The sequence below is a fragment of the Oncorhynchus nerka genome, linkage group LG25 (assembly GCF_034236695.1).
Source record: "Oncorhynchus nerka isolate Pitt River linkage group LG25, Oner_Uvic_2.0, whole genome shotgun sequence".
In the NCBI taxonomy this organism is placed as follows: domain Eukaryota; kingdom Metazoa; phylum Chordata; class Actinopteri; order Salmoniformes; family Salmonidae; genus Oncorhynchus; species Oncorhynchus nerka.
Genome location: NC_088420.1, coordinates 56,628,782 through 56,648,077, shown reverse-complemented (window position 1 = coordinate 56,648,077; position 19,296 = coordinate 56,628,782). Strand labels below are relative to the sequence as shown.

Below are 19,296 nucleotides of genomic sequence, written 5' to 3'. Positions count from 1 at the left end.
AGCTACAGAGCACACTGCTATTCTGCTGCAGGTAGCTACAGAGCCCACTACTATTCTGCTGCAGGTAGCTACAGAGCCCACTACTATTCTGCTGCAGGTAGCTACAGAGCCCACTGCTATTCTGCTGCAGGTAGCTACAGAGCCCACTGCTATTCTGCTGCAGGTAGCTACAGAGCCCACTGCTATTCTGCTGCAGGTAGCTACAGAGCCCACTGCTATTCTGCTGCAGGTAGCTACAGAGCACACTGCTATTCTGCTGCAGGTAGCTACAGAGCCCACTACTATTCTTCTGCAGGTAGCTACAGAGCCCACTACTATTCTTCTGCAGGTAGCTACAGAGCCCACTGCTATTCTGCTGCAGGTAGCTACAGAGCACACTGCTATTCTGCTGCAGGTAGCTACAGAGCCCACTGCTATTCTGCTGCAGGTAGCTACAGAGCCCACAGCTATTCTGCTGCAGGTAGCTACAGAGCCCACTGCTATTCTGCTGCAGGTAGCTACAGTATAGAGCATAGGCGGTCTGGCTGCACAGCACAGGGGGAGGTTGAGGACTGCATATGGAATAACTAATACAAACTTCATCCCCTTCTCACATACACACACATATATATATATATATATAACACATATACACACAAACAAAAAAGGCAGATATCTTCTTAGCTACATAATCCTGCCATCTTTCTCAAAGTCAATAAATCAATTTAGGACAATGTCAATATTATCAGATGGGACAGAATGAAACAATTAGTTTTACAGGGGAGAATCAATGAAGACAATGTACCCAGAGACAACCTTCAGCATCAACATTCCACCAAGCTCTCTGTAACCTTGTCTGGGTAGACAAAGGCATCTTCCCAAATGGTATCCTATCCTATTCCCCATTTAGTGTACTACCTTTGTCCAGGGCCCTAGTAAAAACGTAGTTCAGTAAATAGGGAATAGGGTGCCATTTGGGACATAGTGTTTGGACTGCAGAGCCAGAGTACTGAGTAAAGACAGACTGGCCCCTAGTGGAGAGAAAGCCTGAAGAAATTATTTATTGACTTAGTTTGTGGTGTCAACATTTGTTAAGGTAATTCAAATGTTCTCCTGGTCTTCATGCTGTGGAGATCAAGCACATGTTACGTCAGAAACAGGACTTGGTTTCCCGGGGGCAGATCAAGTCTAATCCTGGACTAGAAAGATTGCTCAATGGAAATTCTCCAGTGACATACATTTTTAGTCCAAGACTAGGCTTAATCTTGAGTCCAGGAAACTAACAGACCCTGGGAGTTGTTGATATAGCCAGTGTTACAAGTTATGATAGATTAGAACAGCCTGTGTAATACTTGAACTTGAAGAAAAAAAAACATTGAAACGTGATAGTGTGAATCTCTGAAACAACAAAAAGAGCCAACTCGAGCACTGGGTTTTTCATTTTATTTAAGGTTTGTTTTTCCAGACGGGCAGTGGACAGTTCAATTCCTTTAAGCTCCTCATTGTGTTTTATATCTCCGCATCACGTTAAAAACCACAGTAAGTATGACTGATTGTTGGTTTCACCTGGATCAGTTCATGTTTCTAGTGAATAATGTTTTAATAGGGGATATAGCAGGAGAGAGAAAGAGAGATAAAGATGTAGATGTTATGGAGTTAAGACTTAAAAATAAAAGGTCGTGAAGGGAGGTTATTCATTCTCAAGGCCCAGAGAGAGGCAGAGCGCTCCTTGGATTAAATTGCTAGCCATCGTTTGTCGTCGTCTTCTAGCACCTTCCTTTCACACAATCTCCGATATCACATGACATTATTTAAATTCTCACTCTTTTCTACAGGTGCATATCAGGACATCGTGACATCTAGGAAGCCTTTTCATCAACCCTTTCATCATTTATCTGTTGGGTCTTCTTGTGACTTTCCTGATAAGGGTTTAGCTACTGTAGTTGCCACACAGTGGCACTGTGCGTATCAGACCAAACTCTACATCTTAGGATGTCCCATTTTTAGCCTACATCTTCCCTCCAACAGTTTTTAAAGTAAAATTCCACCCCAAAACATTCAGTCCACTGCGGTTATAATCCCAAACTTTCAAAAGACAGAAAAAAAAACAGCCGGTATGATGCATTTTACTTCATATGATGCAGCATGTTATGAAAAAAAGAGCATAACAGCAGTAAATCTGAATTTTGAATGTTAAACATCTTAACTTGATTGCTGCCATGCAAAAAAATTGGGACTTCAACAATCAACTAATGAAATGATATCAAAATATCATTTTGGGGTGTTTTCCTTTAAATATTGTTCTTAATTTTTTTGCCTCCACTCCAGCCATTCTTAGTTTCCCCAGAACTAGCATGTAACGTGCTGAGGTCTGGTATCCTGACACTAGGCCTATTCTTCTTCCAATCTGAGAATAGTCGTGAGACTAATTATTATTCTTCCAACCCCGGCGGTCAGTCCCCCAGTTAGGCAGTGCTCCATCCTCTGATACAGAGGTCGAACTGAATCTTGCCTCTACTACAGGATGGGGCACCATGACCCCAAAGGGAATGTGGGTTTTAATGACCTGTACAAGACAGGCCATTGGGGCACATTCCAGGCAGACTACATTGCAGTTGCCTGCCAGATCTCACAATGCCTGTATCAGCTAACTAGTTAATCAGGTATAGCTAATCAGTTATATCAGTTAACCGCATATGATATAGCAGACTGACACCATTCAGCAAAGTCGATGACCATCGGTTGCTGCGTGAGTGCAGCGTGACTGTAATATTGTCAGCCTGGAACGTGACCATTGTGACCCTGCCTAACAGGGAAGCCGAAGCAGATTGGCTTGGCTGTGCCCTCAACTCCCACATCCTAACATTATATCCATCTGTGACCATCTCTGTCTGCATCATTTTCTGTCATCTGAACCAATTAAAACAAGCCTGAAGTAATTTTTACCCCTGTTTTTCTCTAAAGATTTTCAATCTTACCTCCTCTTAATCAGTTAAAAGGCATTTGGTATCATTTTTGCCTTAAAGTTATAGTTCGCCTTAAAGCTTCTCTGCACTGAGTGAGTGTTAACCGTTTCATTCAGTCTCCTGTTTTATTCAAAGTGGGGAGGATGAGGGCCCTTGGGGCAAAGCTTTAAGAGCAGATTCACTATTCAGTTTGTTGCTTCATACTCAAAGAGTAATCATGACTTCACTTTTTTTCACGACGATTTTCCTACAGGTTTCATATTTAATCATAAATTTACTTCTTAAAAATGACTCACGTTAGCTAATCTTGACTCCTGTACATTTGGAGTTATCGTCTTGGGTGTCACAAAAAGTATCACTGCTCCTATTCTCTGTGCTCGTCTAGATCATACAGACAGACTCCACGTGAAGCTCAGAGTAGTCAGCACCGGTCTGATCCCAAACAATTCATCTGGGTCGTGTTCATTATGCACCAAACAAAAGAAAACCATGAGGGACTTACATGGTTCTGCCCAATAAGAAACGCTCCTTTTCATTTTTCCGTTTGAAAACGTTTGACTACAGTGCATCCTACTGAAGGCGACCCTGACTACTGGAGCTCAGTGGGGCCGGTCAGTAGCAGACAAAGGGTTAACAGGTCATTCATGTCATGTGCCACAAAAACCAAAACAAACAAATAGGCCTTTAGAATAGAAAAAAAGGAGGAAGGAGAAAGAAAAAGAAAGCCTTGTTATTTTGTTAATCATTTTCATAATCTGATCATCTGCAGATTAGTGTGTGTACTGTATCTGTATTGCATTGGGGATCGGGATTATGACGTGGGTCGGGGGTAGTCTGCTGTAATCTGTCTTTAGTTTAGTGGCGGTCACCGGCGGAGGCGCTCTGTAGCAACTCTGTGGCGCTTTGGCCTGGGGGTCTGAAGGCTGTCTGGAAGCCTGGGGGAGGGCTGTGGAATTGGCTGGGGTTGGGGTGTGTGGGCTGGGTCAGGCCGGGCAAGTAGGGGGCCCAACCAGAGCCTGCTCTGTGGTGGAGGTGTGGGTGTGAGGAGGCCTGGTCTAGGAGGCCATGGTGGTGGCTGTGGTGGAGGGATTGGTGTTGCTGGTTCTGGGGCTGCTGGGGAGTGATGGCAGTGCAGGGCCGTCCATCTCTGTCAGGGCCTGGAGGGATTTGAGCCAGTGGGGAGGGTTCTGGTCCTCCTGGAGACAGTCTAAACTGCTGCCTGCTGAGGCTGGGATGCCTGAGGAGAGAAAGAAAGAGGTGAATGAAGATGTAGATTCTGGTTGGAAGTGACCATTTGAATCAGCTGCGTAGTGATACAGCAGAAAACTACACATGCAACCCTTGGGATCCCTAGGACAGAGTTTGGGAAACCGGTGCAATACAACACAGATACATTTGTTTATAATAAACAAAACGTAAAGTTACTCACTACCTGTGATGATAGCTGGGTCCATCCAGCTGGCCGTACCATCCCAGCTGAGACTGTGTGAGAGTCCCCCTGGCCCATTTAGCCCCCCAGGACCCCCCATGTGGTTCATACTGGAGGAAGAGGAGGAAGAAGAAGAGGAGGAGGAGTTGGGGAGACCCCCGAAGTTGATGTTGATGTTGGGGAGGAGAGCTCTCAAACCGTCCTGCCATTCTTTCACATTGAGGCCGTCTATAGAACTGCTGTTTTCTGCAGAGAGAGAGAAAAATACATTTAAAATCAGGGATAAGTGAGAACATAAGGAGTGCTGCTTTGCTTCTGTAAAAAAGATATCACCGGTAGAGAAGACATTTAATATAGATTTGTAAGTCTTCACAGGGCAAAACACAGAAATGCATCTGCATGTAATATGTTTCTCGCAAGGTCAATATGACATGATCAAAACAGGCAAAACGATTACATATGTTTTGAAGTTCAATGCTTGTACGTTCATACTGAACAGATTGCGCTAAACCCGACTCAACCAGGGTTAGGGTCAATTCCATTTGACAGGGGACATAACTGACCCCAACACTCCCAGAAAACAGACCCAGGGTATCCTACCTGACATGGGGATCCCTCCCAGCCCTGTATTGTGAATGTGGTGCTGAGGAGGCATGCTCAAGTCCAGGAAGTTGCTATGTCCTCCTCCAGCATTGGCCGAGTGGTTCAAGTGTGAGAGGAGGTGGTTATTGCTGCGTGCCGAGGGAGGCATGCCCATCCAGGTATGCCGAGCTGCAGCGGCCTGGGCAGCCTGACTTCCACCATGATGACTGCTCTGACTCTGGGAACCAGGGAAACTAAAGGAGCTAGAAATGTGCCTGTGGTGGAGCTGAGAGAGGCGGGGTGGAGGTCCAATGCTGCTGGGGAAATGGTTGGGGTTGGAGAGGGGCATGTGGAGGCCGTGGTGGGACCCGGGGTGGTGGAGGCCGAAGGGGCTGGGGGACCCCAGGGGACTGGGCTGGTCCTGGACTGACAGCTCCTTCTCAATGAGGTCAGCAAGGGCCTTCCGTGTCACGTCAAAGGGGTCGAAGCCCAGGTCGTCGTCCTGCTGCTGTTTAGTAGAGGAGCCGAAGCCGAAGGCTGCCTGCCAGTCTGTGGAGGAGGAGACCGGTATTGTGTCTGAGGAGAGCAAGGGTGGAAGAGTTAGCAAGTGGTTAGCAACGTTAGTCAAATGAATCCACAGCAAGGAGAGACAAGTGTGTAACTTTTGTCTTCATTGGCACAAGGTTCAAACAGTGGAGCAGAAACTGCCTTTGTTAACGGAAGCATTGTTTCTTAACCGTGACGGAGTGCGTGTGCGCTCGTGCATCTGCTTGATTCTGCCCCACACAACCCACCTGATGCGAAGAGGCTCTGTGGTTCGGGGGTCATGGGCCAGTCGGATCCCCCTCTAGGCGAGCTGGCGAAGGGGGGCAGGCCGGACGGGATGGGGTTGGGGTGTCTGAAGTTACTGTTGTCGGAGAACAGGGACTGGGACTCTGCAGCAGCCCCCTCGAAGGGCGAGCGGGCGGTGAGGTCTGCTACAGTGATGGGAACCACCAGACTGCTGGGGGGCTTAGTCAGCCCCGGGGGAGGGGAAGGGGACTCGCGGTTAGGCATCTGGAAGGGGGAAAGAGGAATATGGGGACTAAATTCGTGGGGGGATACCGTTAATACCGTCTAACATTTGTAAACAATAATTCATAATGAAAACAAATCTTTTAAAGGTCCAACCAATGCAGCCGTTTTTATGTCAATATCAAATAATTTCTTGGTAACAATTAAGTACCTTACTGTGATTGTTTTCAATTAAAATGGTCCAAAATACATTTGAAAAATGCTTCTTAGCAAAGAGCAATTTCCCAATCAATAATTTTACTAGGACTGTCTGGGAGTGGTCTGATTGATTGAGGAGCTATTATTGGCAGAGGGGTTTGGAACTCTTATTGGTCTGGTGATGTCACCAGGCAGGCCAAAACTCCATCCCACCAACACATGCTGAAATTTCAGCCGGTCTTTTCTAACAGTTCTTACACTAAAATTGCATTATCATAATTTTCACTGTATTATTCCAACCTCAGTGTGGAAATATATATAAAAAGCAGGAAAGTCCAATTTTGGACGACACTGGGCATTTAAAAATGGCTCAGGGAAGAAACAGTCTAGTCTGGATAGATATGACAATAATTTCTAATACCATCCCTATGTACTACATGTAAATAAAGTAATTATCTATACATTTATAAGAATCTTGAAAAGACATTCAAATGATTCAAATACTTTACTTCTACATGTTAAATTATCTAAAGGTAGCAAAATTCTTCTTACCTGTTGTAAAGTCTCTCCATTCACCATACCTATTGATTCCGGAGGTTTGTCGCTGGGACTAGAGGGAAAGAGAAACAGACCAGCATCAGACTACGCAGCTGTGTAGTTCATGGCCTAACAAAAGGGAGCAAAAAAAGGTGGCCAGTTTGGCCTGTGAGTTATACCCTTTTCAGTTCACTCTATTGTTCACATTTCCCTTTTCAGCAACTATAGTGAATGTGTAACCTTGTCTTCTCGGGTACAGCTTGGTTTAGCTCGACTCCAGCCAGCCTGTATGTCTGTCCCGGTAATAACGGGATCACTGTCACAATTGGAGTAGAAGGGGGACAGATCCCATCCCTGTGTCCAGCCTCACTAATATAAGACTAATAGCCTGGCGGGTAGGAGCAATGGGCCAGTAACCGAAAGGCTGCTAGATCCAATCCCCGAGCTGACAAGGTAAACATCAGTAGTTCTGCCCCTGAACAAGGCAGTTAACCCACTGAAGACGTGGACGTCGATTAAGGCAGTCCTCCGCACCTCTCTGATTCAGAGGGGTTGGGTTAAATGAGGAAGACATTTTCAGTTGTACAACTGACTAGGTATCCCCATTTCCCCACTAATGTACTACTATATTACTATAGATTACCCGTTGCTGTCACAATTAGAAGAGAAGGGGGACAGGGCAGCCCCCTGGACAGACCCCATCCCTGTGTCCGGCCCCAAGCCAAGTCCTAACCCGTCTGAGGTCATGACTTGTGGGTCCAGACAGCAGTCTAGCAGCGGAGGAGATTTCCTGTCCTCTGACAGCCCATTGGCCAGTTTGCCACCATACCCCGATAGTGTTGGCCACCCGTCCTTGCCGTTACTGGGTCTGTGTTGAGAAATGGACAAAAACAAGAGGTCAGCATGGAAGAGAGCGATGTTGTGTGGAAGACTTGGAGAGAGAACTGCGGCCTGCGGTGTTCTAGCTGTTAGTGCCACGGCCTTCAGTGCAAATATTTGCTTTTTGGGTTTGCGGGGAGAGGTTTCACATATCAAGTTTATTTGCCATTCAAATAATGTATTCATTACATGTAACAATGGATCTTACTCACCCAAGGTCTCACAATAAAAGCACACAATAGAAACTGCAAGAAAGAAATATGCAAATACATTGTGTCGACCAGGGTTCCCCAACCTCAGTCCTGCCCCCCCCAAATAAGGTCAATGTCATCAAATCAAGGGATGCTGCGTGGAAGAAAAAGATAGAGGGGAGAACCAAAATATCAAATGTACCTTTGTGTAGAATTTGAAGATTTGCTTTTGGACTTTTCCCCTGAACACGTTGGTGTTTGTAGAAAGCTGGGGTTCATTTTGTAGAGGTCCTGGAGTAGTTTCTGCTCGTATTCTTGGTGTTTCCCGGCCTAAGGACACAAACATTACATTAAGTCATTTTAGCAGTGAATAATAACACAATGCTCCCACTGTGCACCTAACTCAATTCAACTGTATGACAGCGACTATAGGAGTTGGCTATACAACAAACAGATCTGGGACCAGGCTAGATTCAAGAAACACTAATGCGGAGGTCTGAAGTAATTTGAAGTAAGAATACAATACAAAATTGTGGCAAAAACCAAAACAAAAATCTCTAAAAGGGAAGAATATATAAACACAGCCAGGCCTAACCCTTACATCTGAATGAATTAACTCTACTGATCCAAGAGAAGAAACTGGATTGGTCACCATCATCAAACACATATGCCCTGGCCTACTGACACCCAGGTAAGTACAATACATGACGTCAAGTCATCTGCCATCTCTATTCGCCCAGCAACACAAACACAGACAGGAAGAATAACGGTTTGTTGACCTGCATCTCCTCTTTCGTAAAGCTAGCCGCCTCGTCCCCCAGCTCGTGTAGATACATACAGTCTGGTTTGGGACACTGCATGCTTTTGAGGAAGTAACTGCAGTATTTTGTTGTGCCTAAAGAAGCCTGCAATACAAACAAACACAGAAAGCTCAGTGAAAATGTACTTGTGATGACATTCTGTTGAATGTTCTCTTCAGCTGAGGTCAGAAGTCATATAGTATTTGATAGCATTCCTTACAAAAAGTCACCAAATACTTCTAGGACCAGTTTCCCCAGACACAGATTTAGCCTAGTCCTTCCTGGACTAAAATGAACCCTCAATGGACTTTCTTTTATCCAGGATTTGGTTTAATCTGTGTCTGGGGAAACTGGCCCTGAATGTCTGTTCCTGTGTGTTAAGTCTCACACCTTGAGTGTCCTACCGTCCACCACCACATTGTTCACACATTGTATTGCTCTGAGGGCGTCTTCAGAGCGGATGTAAGTGACATAGGCACTAGCACTGGGACCCTGTGAATCAGAAAACAGTGAACATTTTAAATAGGTAGTTCATGTCCCATTCTCCATATTTACATTTGAGAGGAAATCATCTGCTGTTGAATTCAATCCCACATATACTAGCCAAAGTCAAAGGATGGCATTTGAACCAGACAGATCTTTCGATGCTCAATATCATAAAAAAATGTGGTGGATTTTTTTTAGAGACAACCGTGTGTGCATTAACGAACCAATTACACAATCAATTTGACTTTGGTAAAAACAAAACTACATAACTTCATGCTAATCATTTATTTGAATGGTAAATCTCTATAGATAGAGTGGGTAAATAAAAATAGGCCAAAGCCTATTCACAATACAGGTGAATACATTTACATTTACATTTAAGTCATTTAGCAGACGCTCTTATCCAGAGCGACTTACAAATTGGATACATATTCAATAGGAGTGTGTGTGTGTTGCATTGAGTTAGTGAGCATGTTTTGGATGATATCATGGGGCTAACAATTCCCTTCCATTTGGGAATTATTTTATTGTACTGATCCACATTTGCGTAGAAGAAACGATCTCTTTTATAAAAGTGACCTGATGACGTCATTCACACAGTGAGAGAGACTGGAGAGACGTGATGCTGAGGAAACGAGGAGTTTTTTGGCAATGACTATGGTTTTAGGTGAGAATGAGCTTTGAAAACAGCCTATTTTCGCATTATGTTCATATAATATCGCAAACAAAGTACTAGGGTAGTGAACTGACGTTAACTTCCGCTGTAAGCTAGCAAGGAAAGCTCGCCTACAAAGTTGAAAGCGACCGGTATCTTATTGTATTGTAAAGTGTTCTAGTCTGTAAATGGACCATGTTTTGTGAACAGTTATTTGCAGTTGCAACATTTCTACATGCCGTGTTGCATTATTCAAATGTGTTAACTTCTGTGCAGCATGAGTGGGGAGCGAGCATGTTGCAGCCCAGCATTGTGTTAGCTCCCCTCTCCCAATCAGTAGACGACGCGAGACATTTGACAGAAATATCAGAAGAAACAAATTCTAACACCGAACCGTTTTTCATGTTCTGGTATCGAAAGAGTACCAATGTTTGAATAATCCCACATCTTATGATGTGCCACTTAGCAGGCACTTTTATCCAAAGTGATTTACAGTACAGTCAGTGTAAATATTTTCTGTATGGGATCTCTGCAGGAATTGAACCCACAACCGTGCCTTTCACCAACTGAGCCACATAGAACCAGCTCTTACCTGTGAACCTGCATATGATGTGCTGTTGTTGATGACCACCTTGTGTATTTTCCCAAACTTCCCAAAATACTCTGGCCTCTTTAGAACCTGTGGAGAAACAGAGACAAATAGAGGGATGATTGTACTATGCTCTAGCATTATGGGGAAATTGTTCACAAACAGAATTGTATAAATACAGTTGGGAGGGAAAACAAATATAGCTAGGTCAGTAGACCAGAAATATGATCAAGTAAGAGAATAGTGAGATGAAATGCTATATCGCTCACACTAACTAGGTTATGGCTGAAGCACAGTGGAGGGCTGGGGACTTAGATTTAGCATGTGTGTGTGTGTGTGTTAGAACAATGTTCTAAATTATTTTGATCTTCACCCGCATCTGTGGACGTCAAGTAATCTACGATAAAACTATGTACTATATGTGCAACAGCTCATTTATTATTATTATTTTTTTTCACCTTTATTTAACCAGGTAGGCTAGTTGAGAACAAGTTCTCATTTGCAACTGCGACCTGGCCAAGATAAAGCATAGCAGTGTGAACAGACAACACAGAGTTACACATGGAGTAAACAATTAACAAGTCAATAACACAGTAGAAAAAAAAAATGGACAGTCTATATACAATGTGTGCAAAAGGCATGAGGAGGTAGGCGAATAATACAATTTTGCAGATTAACACTGGAGTGATAAATGATCAGATGGTCATGTACAGGTAGAGATATTGGTGTGCAAAAGAACAGAAAAGTAAATAAATAATAAAAAAATAAAAAACAGTATAAAAACAGTATGGAATGAGGTAGGTGAAAATGGGTGGGCTATTTACCAATAGACTATGTACAGCTGCAGCGATCGGTTAGCTGCTCGGATAGCTGATGTTTGAAGTTGGTGAGGGAGATAAAAGTCTCCAACTTCAGCGATTTTTGCAGTTCGTTCCAGTCACATACAGCAGAGTACTGGAACGAAAGGCGGCCAAATGAGGTGTTGGCTTTAGGGATGATCAGTGAGATACACCTGCTGGAGCGCGTGCTACGGATGGGTGTTGCCATCGTGACCAGTGAACTGAGATAAGGCGGAGCTTTACCTAGCATGGACTTGTAGATGACCTGGAGCCAGTGGGTCTGGCGACGAATATGTAGCGAGGGCCAGCTGACTAGAGCATACAAGTCGCAGTGGTGGGTGGTATAAGGTGCTTTGGTGACAAAACGGATGGCACTGTGATAGACTGCATCCAGTTTGCTGAGAAGAGTGTTGGAAGCCATTTTGTAGATGACGTCGAGGATCGGTAGGATAGTCAGTTTTACTAGGGTAAGCTTGGCGGCGTGAGTGAAGGAGGCTTTGTTGCGGAATAGAAAGCAGACTCTTGATTTGATTTTCGATTGGAGATGTTTGATGTGAGTCTGGAAGGAGAGTTTGCAGTCTAGCCAGACACCTAGGTACTTATAGATGTCCACATATTCAAGGTCGGAACCATCCAGGGTGGTGATGCTAGTCGGGCATGCGGGTGCAGGCAGCGATCGGTTGAAAAGCATGCATTTGGTTTTACTCGCGTTTAAGAGCAGTTGGAGGCCACGGAAGGAGTGCTGTATGGCATTGAAGCTCGTTTGGAGGTTAGATAGCACAGTGTCCAATGACTGGCCGAAAGTATATAGAATGGTGTCGTCTGCGTAGAGGTGGATCATTTAAGCAGCAAAAAACATTGCCCAGGCAAACAAGCATGCATGGGTTAACTGTAAAGGGAATGGGATAGTAGATCACATTGAATATATTTCATATAGAACAAGAAACCTATGGCATTTTAGCTTAAAACGGATGTGGGAAAATAACACCCAAGTAACACCCAGGTTTTCCAGAAATCCTAGTTGGAGGATTCCCAATTTCTGGAAAACCTGAGAATTTTGGAAAATGTGTGGAATTTTGCCACCTTAACTATATAAAAAAAAATATATATATATATATATATATATATATATATATATATATATAAAATAATATATAAAATAATACATGCCATTTGAAAGACGCTTTTATACAAAGAGACTTAGTCATGCAATGCATTCACTTCACGTACAGGTGGTCCCGGGAATCTAAACCACTATCCTGGCGTTACAAGTGCCATGCTCTACCAAATGAGCTAGAGGACCACATATTTACCCCTAGGCAAAGAGCCGTGTTTCTCATATCCAGCTGTGGGATAGCCACAGTCAGCCCATAGCATAGACATACAATGTATGCCTATGTAAGTGGCAGCAGTCTTGACATTTTAGGTAGGAAATTCACTAAATATCTTCATTTTCGGTATGCCAGCATTTCCTTTGGGCGTGAGGGGGCCTCAAGATTTGCATAAAAGAAAAACTAGAAACCGTTTAGTCATTTTATAAAAGAGAGGGTAAAAATAAAAATAAAACAATTCACTCACGTCTATATTTATGTAGTAGGCTTATATTGTGGAATCGAACACCAGGTTTCTCTGCACCACCCTGACCCTATGTGTGTGTGTGTGTGTGTGTGTGTGTGTGTGTGTGTGTGTGTGTGTGCGCACGTGTCCTGTCTCACCTCTGGGTCTGCGAGCTTTTGAGAGAGCCCGACAAACACCAGGTTTCTCTGTACCACCCTGACCCCATGTGTGTGTGTGTGTGTGTGTGTGTGTCCTGTCTCACCTCTGGGTCTGCGAGCCTTTGAGAGAGCCCAACAACAAAAACCAGGTTTCTCTGCACCACCCTGACACTGGCCAGGTGTTTCCGATTCTCTGTCACCTTCTGTTTCTTCTCGTTCTGCTTCTGCTTCTTCTCGTTCTTTATCCTCTGAATCTCCTCCTGTGACAGGGGCTTGTACACCGCAGGGTCCTCCGGGTACGGCTGGATGGTAGGGGGCAGAGATAGAAAAACAGGTAAGCTTACCTGTACGTAGGTACAGCATATTCATAAAGTATTCCGACCCATTTCATTTTCCCCCACATTATGTTGTTACAGCCGTATTCTAAAATGTATTCAATCACCCCCCCCAATCAATCTACACACAACACCCCATAATGACAAAGCAAAAACATGTTTAGAAATGTATTAAATAATTAAGTAGTATTCAGACCCTTCACTCAGTACTTTGTTGAAGCACCTTTGGCAGCGATTACAGCCTAGAGTCTCCTTGGGTATGACACTACAAGCTTGTCACACCTGTATTTTGGGAGTTTCCCCCATTCTTCTCAAGCTGTCAGGGTGGATGGGGAGAGTTGCTACACAGCCATTTTCAGGTCTCTCCAGAGATGTTAAATCAGGTTCAAGTCCGAGCTCTGGCTGAGCCACTCAAGGACATTCAGAGACTTGTGCTGAAACCACTCCTGCGTTGTCCTGACTGTGTGCTTAGGGTCGTTGTCCTGTTGGAAGTTGAACCGTCGCCCCAGTCTGTGGTCCTGAACACTCTGGAGCAGGTTTTTTATTTATTTTACCTTTATTTAACTAGGCAAGTCAGTTAAGAACAAATTCTTATTTTCATCAAGGATCTCTCTATACTTTGCTCTGTTCATCTTTCCCTCGATCCTGACTTGTTTCCCAGTCCCTGCCACGGAAAAACATACCCACCACACGATGCTGCCACCACGCTTCATCATAGGGATGGTGCCAGCATTCCTCCAGATGTGACACTTGGCATTCAGGTCAAATAGTTCAATCTTGGTTTCATCAGACCAGAAAATCTTGTTTCTCATGGTCTGAGAGTCCTTTAGGTGCCTTTTGGCAAACTCCAAGCGAGATGTCATGTGCCATTTATGGAGGAGTGGCTTCTGGAGGAGTGGCTTCCGTCTGGCCACTCTACCATAAAGGCCTGATTGGTGGAGGTCTAGGACAATTCCTTTGACTTCATGTCTTGTTTTTTTCTCAGACATGCACTGTCAACTGTGGGACCTTACATATACAGGTGTGCGCCTTTTCAAATCATGTCCAATCAATTGAATTTACCACAGGTGGACTCCAAGCAAGTTGTAGAAACATCTCAAGGATGACCAATGGAAACAGGATGCACCTGAGCTCAATTTTGAGTCTCATAGCAAAGGGTCTGAATTAGAGGTCGACCGATTATGATTTTTCAATGCCGATACCGATTATTGGAGGACCACAATAAAGCCGATACCGATTAATCGGCCATTTTGTTTTTAGAAAATGTAATAATGACAATTACAACAATACTGAATGAACAATTTTATTTTAACTTAATATAATACATAAAAAAAAATCAATTTAGCCTCAAATAAATAACGAAACATGTTCAATTTGGTTTAAATAATGCAAAAACAAAGTATTGAAGTAAAAGTGCAATATATGCCATGTAAAAAAGCTAACATTTAAGTTCCTTGCTCAGAACATGAGAACATATGAAAGCTGGTGGTTTCTTTTAACACGAGTCTACAATATTCCCAGGTAAGAAGTTTTAGGTTGTTGTTATTATAGGACTCTCTCTCTATACCATTTGTATTTCATTAACCTTTGACTATTGGATGTTCTTATAGGCACTTTAGTATTGCCAGTGTAACAGTATAGCTTCCGTCCCTCTCCTCGCCCCTACCTGGGCTCAAACCAGGAACACATCGACAACAGCCACCCTCGAAGCATCGTTACCCATCACTCCACAAAAGCCACGGCCCTTGCAGAGCAAGGGGAACAACTACTTCAAGGTCTTAGAGCGAGTTACGTCACCGATTGAAACGCTATTAGAGCGCAGCCCGCTAACTAGCTAGCCATTTCACATCGGTTACACCAGCCTAATCTCGGGAGTTGATAGGTTTGAAGTCATAAACAGCTCAATGTTTGAAACACAGGGAAGAGCTGCTGGCAAATGCACAAAAGTGCTGTTGGAATGAATACTTACGAGCCTTCTGCTGCCTGCCACCGCTCAGTTTGATTTGATAGAGCAGTCTTAAGACTTAATTATAACATAATAAAACACAGAAATACGAGCCTTATGTCATTAATATGGTAAAATCCGGAAACTATAATTTGAAAAACAAAATGTTTATTCTATCAGTGAAATACGGAACTGTTGGTGGCATCCGTAAGTCTAAATATTCCTGAAACATTGCACAACCTTCAATGTTATATCATAATAACTTAAAATTGGGGCAAATTAAGTTTGCAATGAGCCAGGGGGCCCAAACTGTTGCATATACCCTGACTCTGTGTGCAATTAACGCAAGAGAAGTGACACAATTTCCCTAGTTTAATATTGCCTGCTAACCTGGATTTCTTTTAGCTAAATATGCAGGTTTAAAAAATATACCTCTGTATTGATTTTAAGAAAGGCATTGAAGTTTATGGTTAGGTACATTCGTGCAACAATTGTGCTTTTATCGCGAATGCACTTTTGATAAGTCATCCCCCGTTTGGCGAAGTTGGTCTTCACACAGTTCGCAACGAGCCAGGCGGCCCAACCTGCTGCATATAGCCCGACTCTGTTGCACAGAACGCAAGAGAAGTGACACAATTTCCCTAGTTAAAAGAAATGCATGTTAGCAGGCAATATTAACTATATATGCAGGTTTAAAAATATATACTTGTGTATTGATTTTAAGAAAGGCGTTGATGTAAATGGTTAGGTACACATTGGTGCAACGACAGTGCTTTTTTTGCGAATGCGCTTGTTAAATAACCGTATGGCTAAGTAGGCTATGATTAAATGATTAATTAACAGGCACCGCATCGATTATATGCAACGTAGAACAAGCTAGATAAACTAGTAATATCATCAACCATGTGTAGTTAACTAGTGATTATGTTAAGATTGATTGATTTTTTATAAGATAAGTTTAATGCTAGCTAACACCTTACCGTGGCTCCTTGCTGCACTCACATAACAGGTAGTCAAGCCTGCCACGCAGTATCCTCGTGGAGTGCATAATGATCGGTGTTCAAAAATGCAGATTACCGATTGTTATGAAAACTTGAAGTCAGACCTAATTAATCGGCCATTCCGATTAATCGGTCAACCTCTAGTCTGAATAAGTATGTAAATAAGGTATCCGTAAAAAAAAAAAAAAAAAAAGTTTTGCTTTTTCACAATGGGGTATTTTGTGTGTAGATTGATGAGGGGGAAAACATATTTGATCAATTTTAGAATAAGGCTGGAACGTAACAAAATGTGTAAAAAGTCCAGGGGACTGAATACTTTCCAAATGCACTGTATATCCTTCTGAGGAGAGTTGGGAGCAGAATAATATTCTATGAGATTGTATGTCACATTTGCATAACACCTATGTTTATTGACAGCACCACCCGCCAGCCAGGCTCACTTTTCTGCAGGATGGGCAGAGGCTGTTCTTGTCTGTGTGGAGGCAGTGCCAGCGGAAGGTTAAGGTAAGGGCCAGGGTAAGAATGGTTATGTACCTTTCTGCAGGCAGGGCAGAGGCCGTTCTCATCTGTGCGGATGCGGTGCCAACAGAAGCGGCAGATCTGGTAGCCGCAGGTGCAGGGAAAGAAGTTTACGTCGTCAATCTCCAGCGGCTCCATGCACAGAGGGCACTCCATGGAGTCGTCCTTTATCTCGGGGCTGTGGGACATCCTATGGCACGGCGAGGTGGAGCAGATGTCACGGCTGGTCACGGGCTGGGAGGGAGAAGCGCAGTAAGGGATGAGAGGATAGAAAGTTGAGATGGACACAATTGTTACTCAAACTCTATTTGGAGCATTTCTGAAGAATATAAATTGTGAATAATGGAGAACATGAAGAGTACACACTACCGTCAATGCAAAATGTAGGCCTAAACTGGACCTGCTCACTTAAGTTAGTAGTACTGGTAAAGAGGGATGTCCTATTATCATGTAGCCTAAGCTAAATGGTATGAGGCTCATCAATATCTTCTGCCTGTGTTAGCAGTTGTTACAAAGTAGTGGCTTGTGGAAGTCACAAACGAATGAGGTGGTGTTTTGACAGTAGGAGGGCGTTCTATCGTGTAGCTGTCAACTGTATTACATCACAGGTTGATCAAATAAACAGGCCTATCGAATCTTGGGGTTTGTTGAGGATGAGTTTGCGCTTGTCCGGGATGTAAATTGCAAATAGGATGTTACTGAAACAGAGCTAGTTATTGATTGTAAGTGGGCTAAATATATCGTCAAAAACTAGCTAGCTACATGCCAGCTAACGTTAGCTACAAGGGTAACACTAGTTGGTAGTGTTAAAATCCGTTGCTAAACTAGCCTAAATACGAAGGGCTTCGCGCCCCTATCCTATTTCTGGTGCAGCTGTACAAGCAAGCAGCAAACGTCAGCTGACTGATAGTTACTAGCTATTCCAACCAGCTTGATAGCTAACTAACGTTAGCATGTTGCGAATGGTTTGCAATGATTCTCTAATGTTAGTTCACGGCATGACATTATGTATCAGCTAGCCGTTCAGGTGCTAAAACAAAATATAAAATACTCAAGTCGACGAGTAAAAAGGACATGCACTTAATGTTGGGTTGAATAAATAGTTAACCAAAGTTCACAAGACATGGAGTCTTGTGAATACAAAGTGACAGCTTGCTAACCGACGAAGGTGCTAATAGGCTAACATTAGCCTACAAGCTAACTTCAGAGTCTAGGCTGGCATTCGCAGTTAGCTAACTTGGCTAGCTAGCGGCTGCGGCCTACTAACGTTAGTTTACTAGCTAACAGACGCCGACACAGTAAACCATTGACAGTTCATTAAATCCACAAATAGACAACGATGCAAAGGATGGCATTGACACAGAAAATGTATCAATTCGTTTATGCAACCATGGAGCTAATGCTATTTTGCCACGAAATCAGTAGCAGACAGTTACAATAATAGTTCGGGCTAGCTTGCTAGCCACTTACCCTGTCCGTATTACAGGGATTCCACTCCAAATGGACAGTCACACCAAATTGGGCGGGGATGGCTAATGTCTCTGAACTGTCCAGATTTGTATAGATAGACACTTTAGATTATGTTAGGTTTATTATTTCGCTATAATTCAAAAGGCTTGATAGATGTTTTGCCCTTTTCTTTCTTATCTGTAGAGACACTTTACGCTCTAACCACCATCTTAACTAGCGTTAAAATAGGGAGGAGGGAATGGGGCAAGCGCTCAGTACGTACTGAGGCTGCGTGGGAGGCTATCAACAATGCATTGTGTGAAATGTAGTTAATTATGCTTTCAGTCTGGATACTTATGACGGGCAAATTTCCAATTTGGTGGTTGGTAAACAAAATCCTTCTGGGAATGTGCCTGGTAGTGTGTTTGAAGTAGAGGGAGTACTTTATTTATTATTTTATTTAACCCTTGTTTTACCAGGTAATTTGACTGAGAACACTCATTTACAGCAACAACCTGGCGAATAGTTACATGGGAGAGGAAGGGGGATGAATGAGCCAATTGTAATCTGGGGATGTTTAGGTGGCCATGATGGTATGAGGGCCAGATTGGGAATTTAGCCAGGACATGGGGGTTTAACACCCCTACTCCTTGTGACCCGTCTGCAAGACAGGGCTTAGCATGTCTCTCGAGGAGGCCAAAAATATATTTTGGCTTGGAAAAGTTTAGTATTTTCAGAAGGAGTCAGGTAATTGGTTAAGGGAGGAGGATTGGAGGGAAAGAGAGAGGAGGTTGAAAAAACGGAGGGAGGCAGAGGATGGGTTTGACTCTGTTGAAGAGGGTATGTCGAGGAAGATTGGTGTCAAGTTGCATTGATGGACATGGTTATGATAAAGATACATTCGGTCCAGTGGGAGTGAGATTTTTGAAGAGGGTGGAACCAGGCCTTTTTGCTGATCCCATGGATGGTTTCAGGTTGGGTTGAAAAGATGGTAGGTGCTGTTGAGTCGAGGAACGTAACCCAAAGTGGACTTTCTTCAAATTGGGTGAAGATCAGTTTCTTCCTTTGCTCTTAGGAATAGGACACCATTGAAAGGAGTGCTTTCTGGGGTAGCGTTAAGTGTGATGGGGGAGCAATTGAAGTTGAGGATTCACGGTGTTTGTGACGCCCACCGTTTAGTGCGACTCA

General features: G+C 43.5%; 1 protein-coding gene across 1 annotated transcript in view; it reads right to left on the bottom strand.

Moving 5' to 3' along the window:
- Window positions 1-1,408: 1,408 nt before the first annotated feature.
- LOC115109702 (CCR4-NOT transcription complex subunit 4-like) overlaps window positions 1,409-19,296 on the bottom strand; it is a 31,696-nt gene continuing 13,808 nt past the window's right edge. Inside the window, 13 exon segments of the mRNA XM_029634947.2 lie at window positions 1,409-4,066; window positions 4,069-4,182; window positions 4,375-4,620; window positions 4,975-5,532; window positions 5,751-6,012; window positions 6,721-6,778; window positions 7,349-7,573; window positions 7,978-8,105; window positions 8,555-8,680; window positions 8,966-9,067; window positions 10,309-10,395; window positions 12,964-13,161; window positions 16,675-16,893. Coding sequence (XP_029490807.2) covers window positions 3,801-4,066; window positions 4,069-4,182; window positions 4,375-4,620; window positions 4,975-5,532; window positions 5,751-6,012; window positions 6,721-6,778; window positions 7,349-7,573; window positions 7,978-8,105; window positions 8,555-8,680; window positions 8,966-9,067; window positions 10,309-10,395; window positions 12,964-13,161; window positions 16,675-16,893 — 2,589 coding nt within the window. The 3' untranslated portion in view covers window positions 1,409-3,800.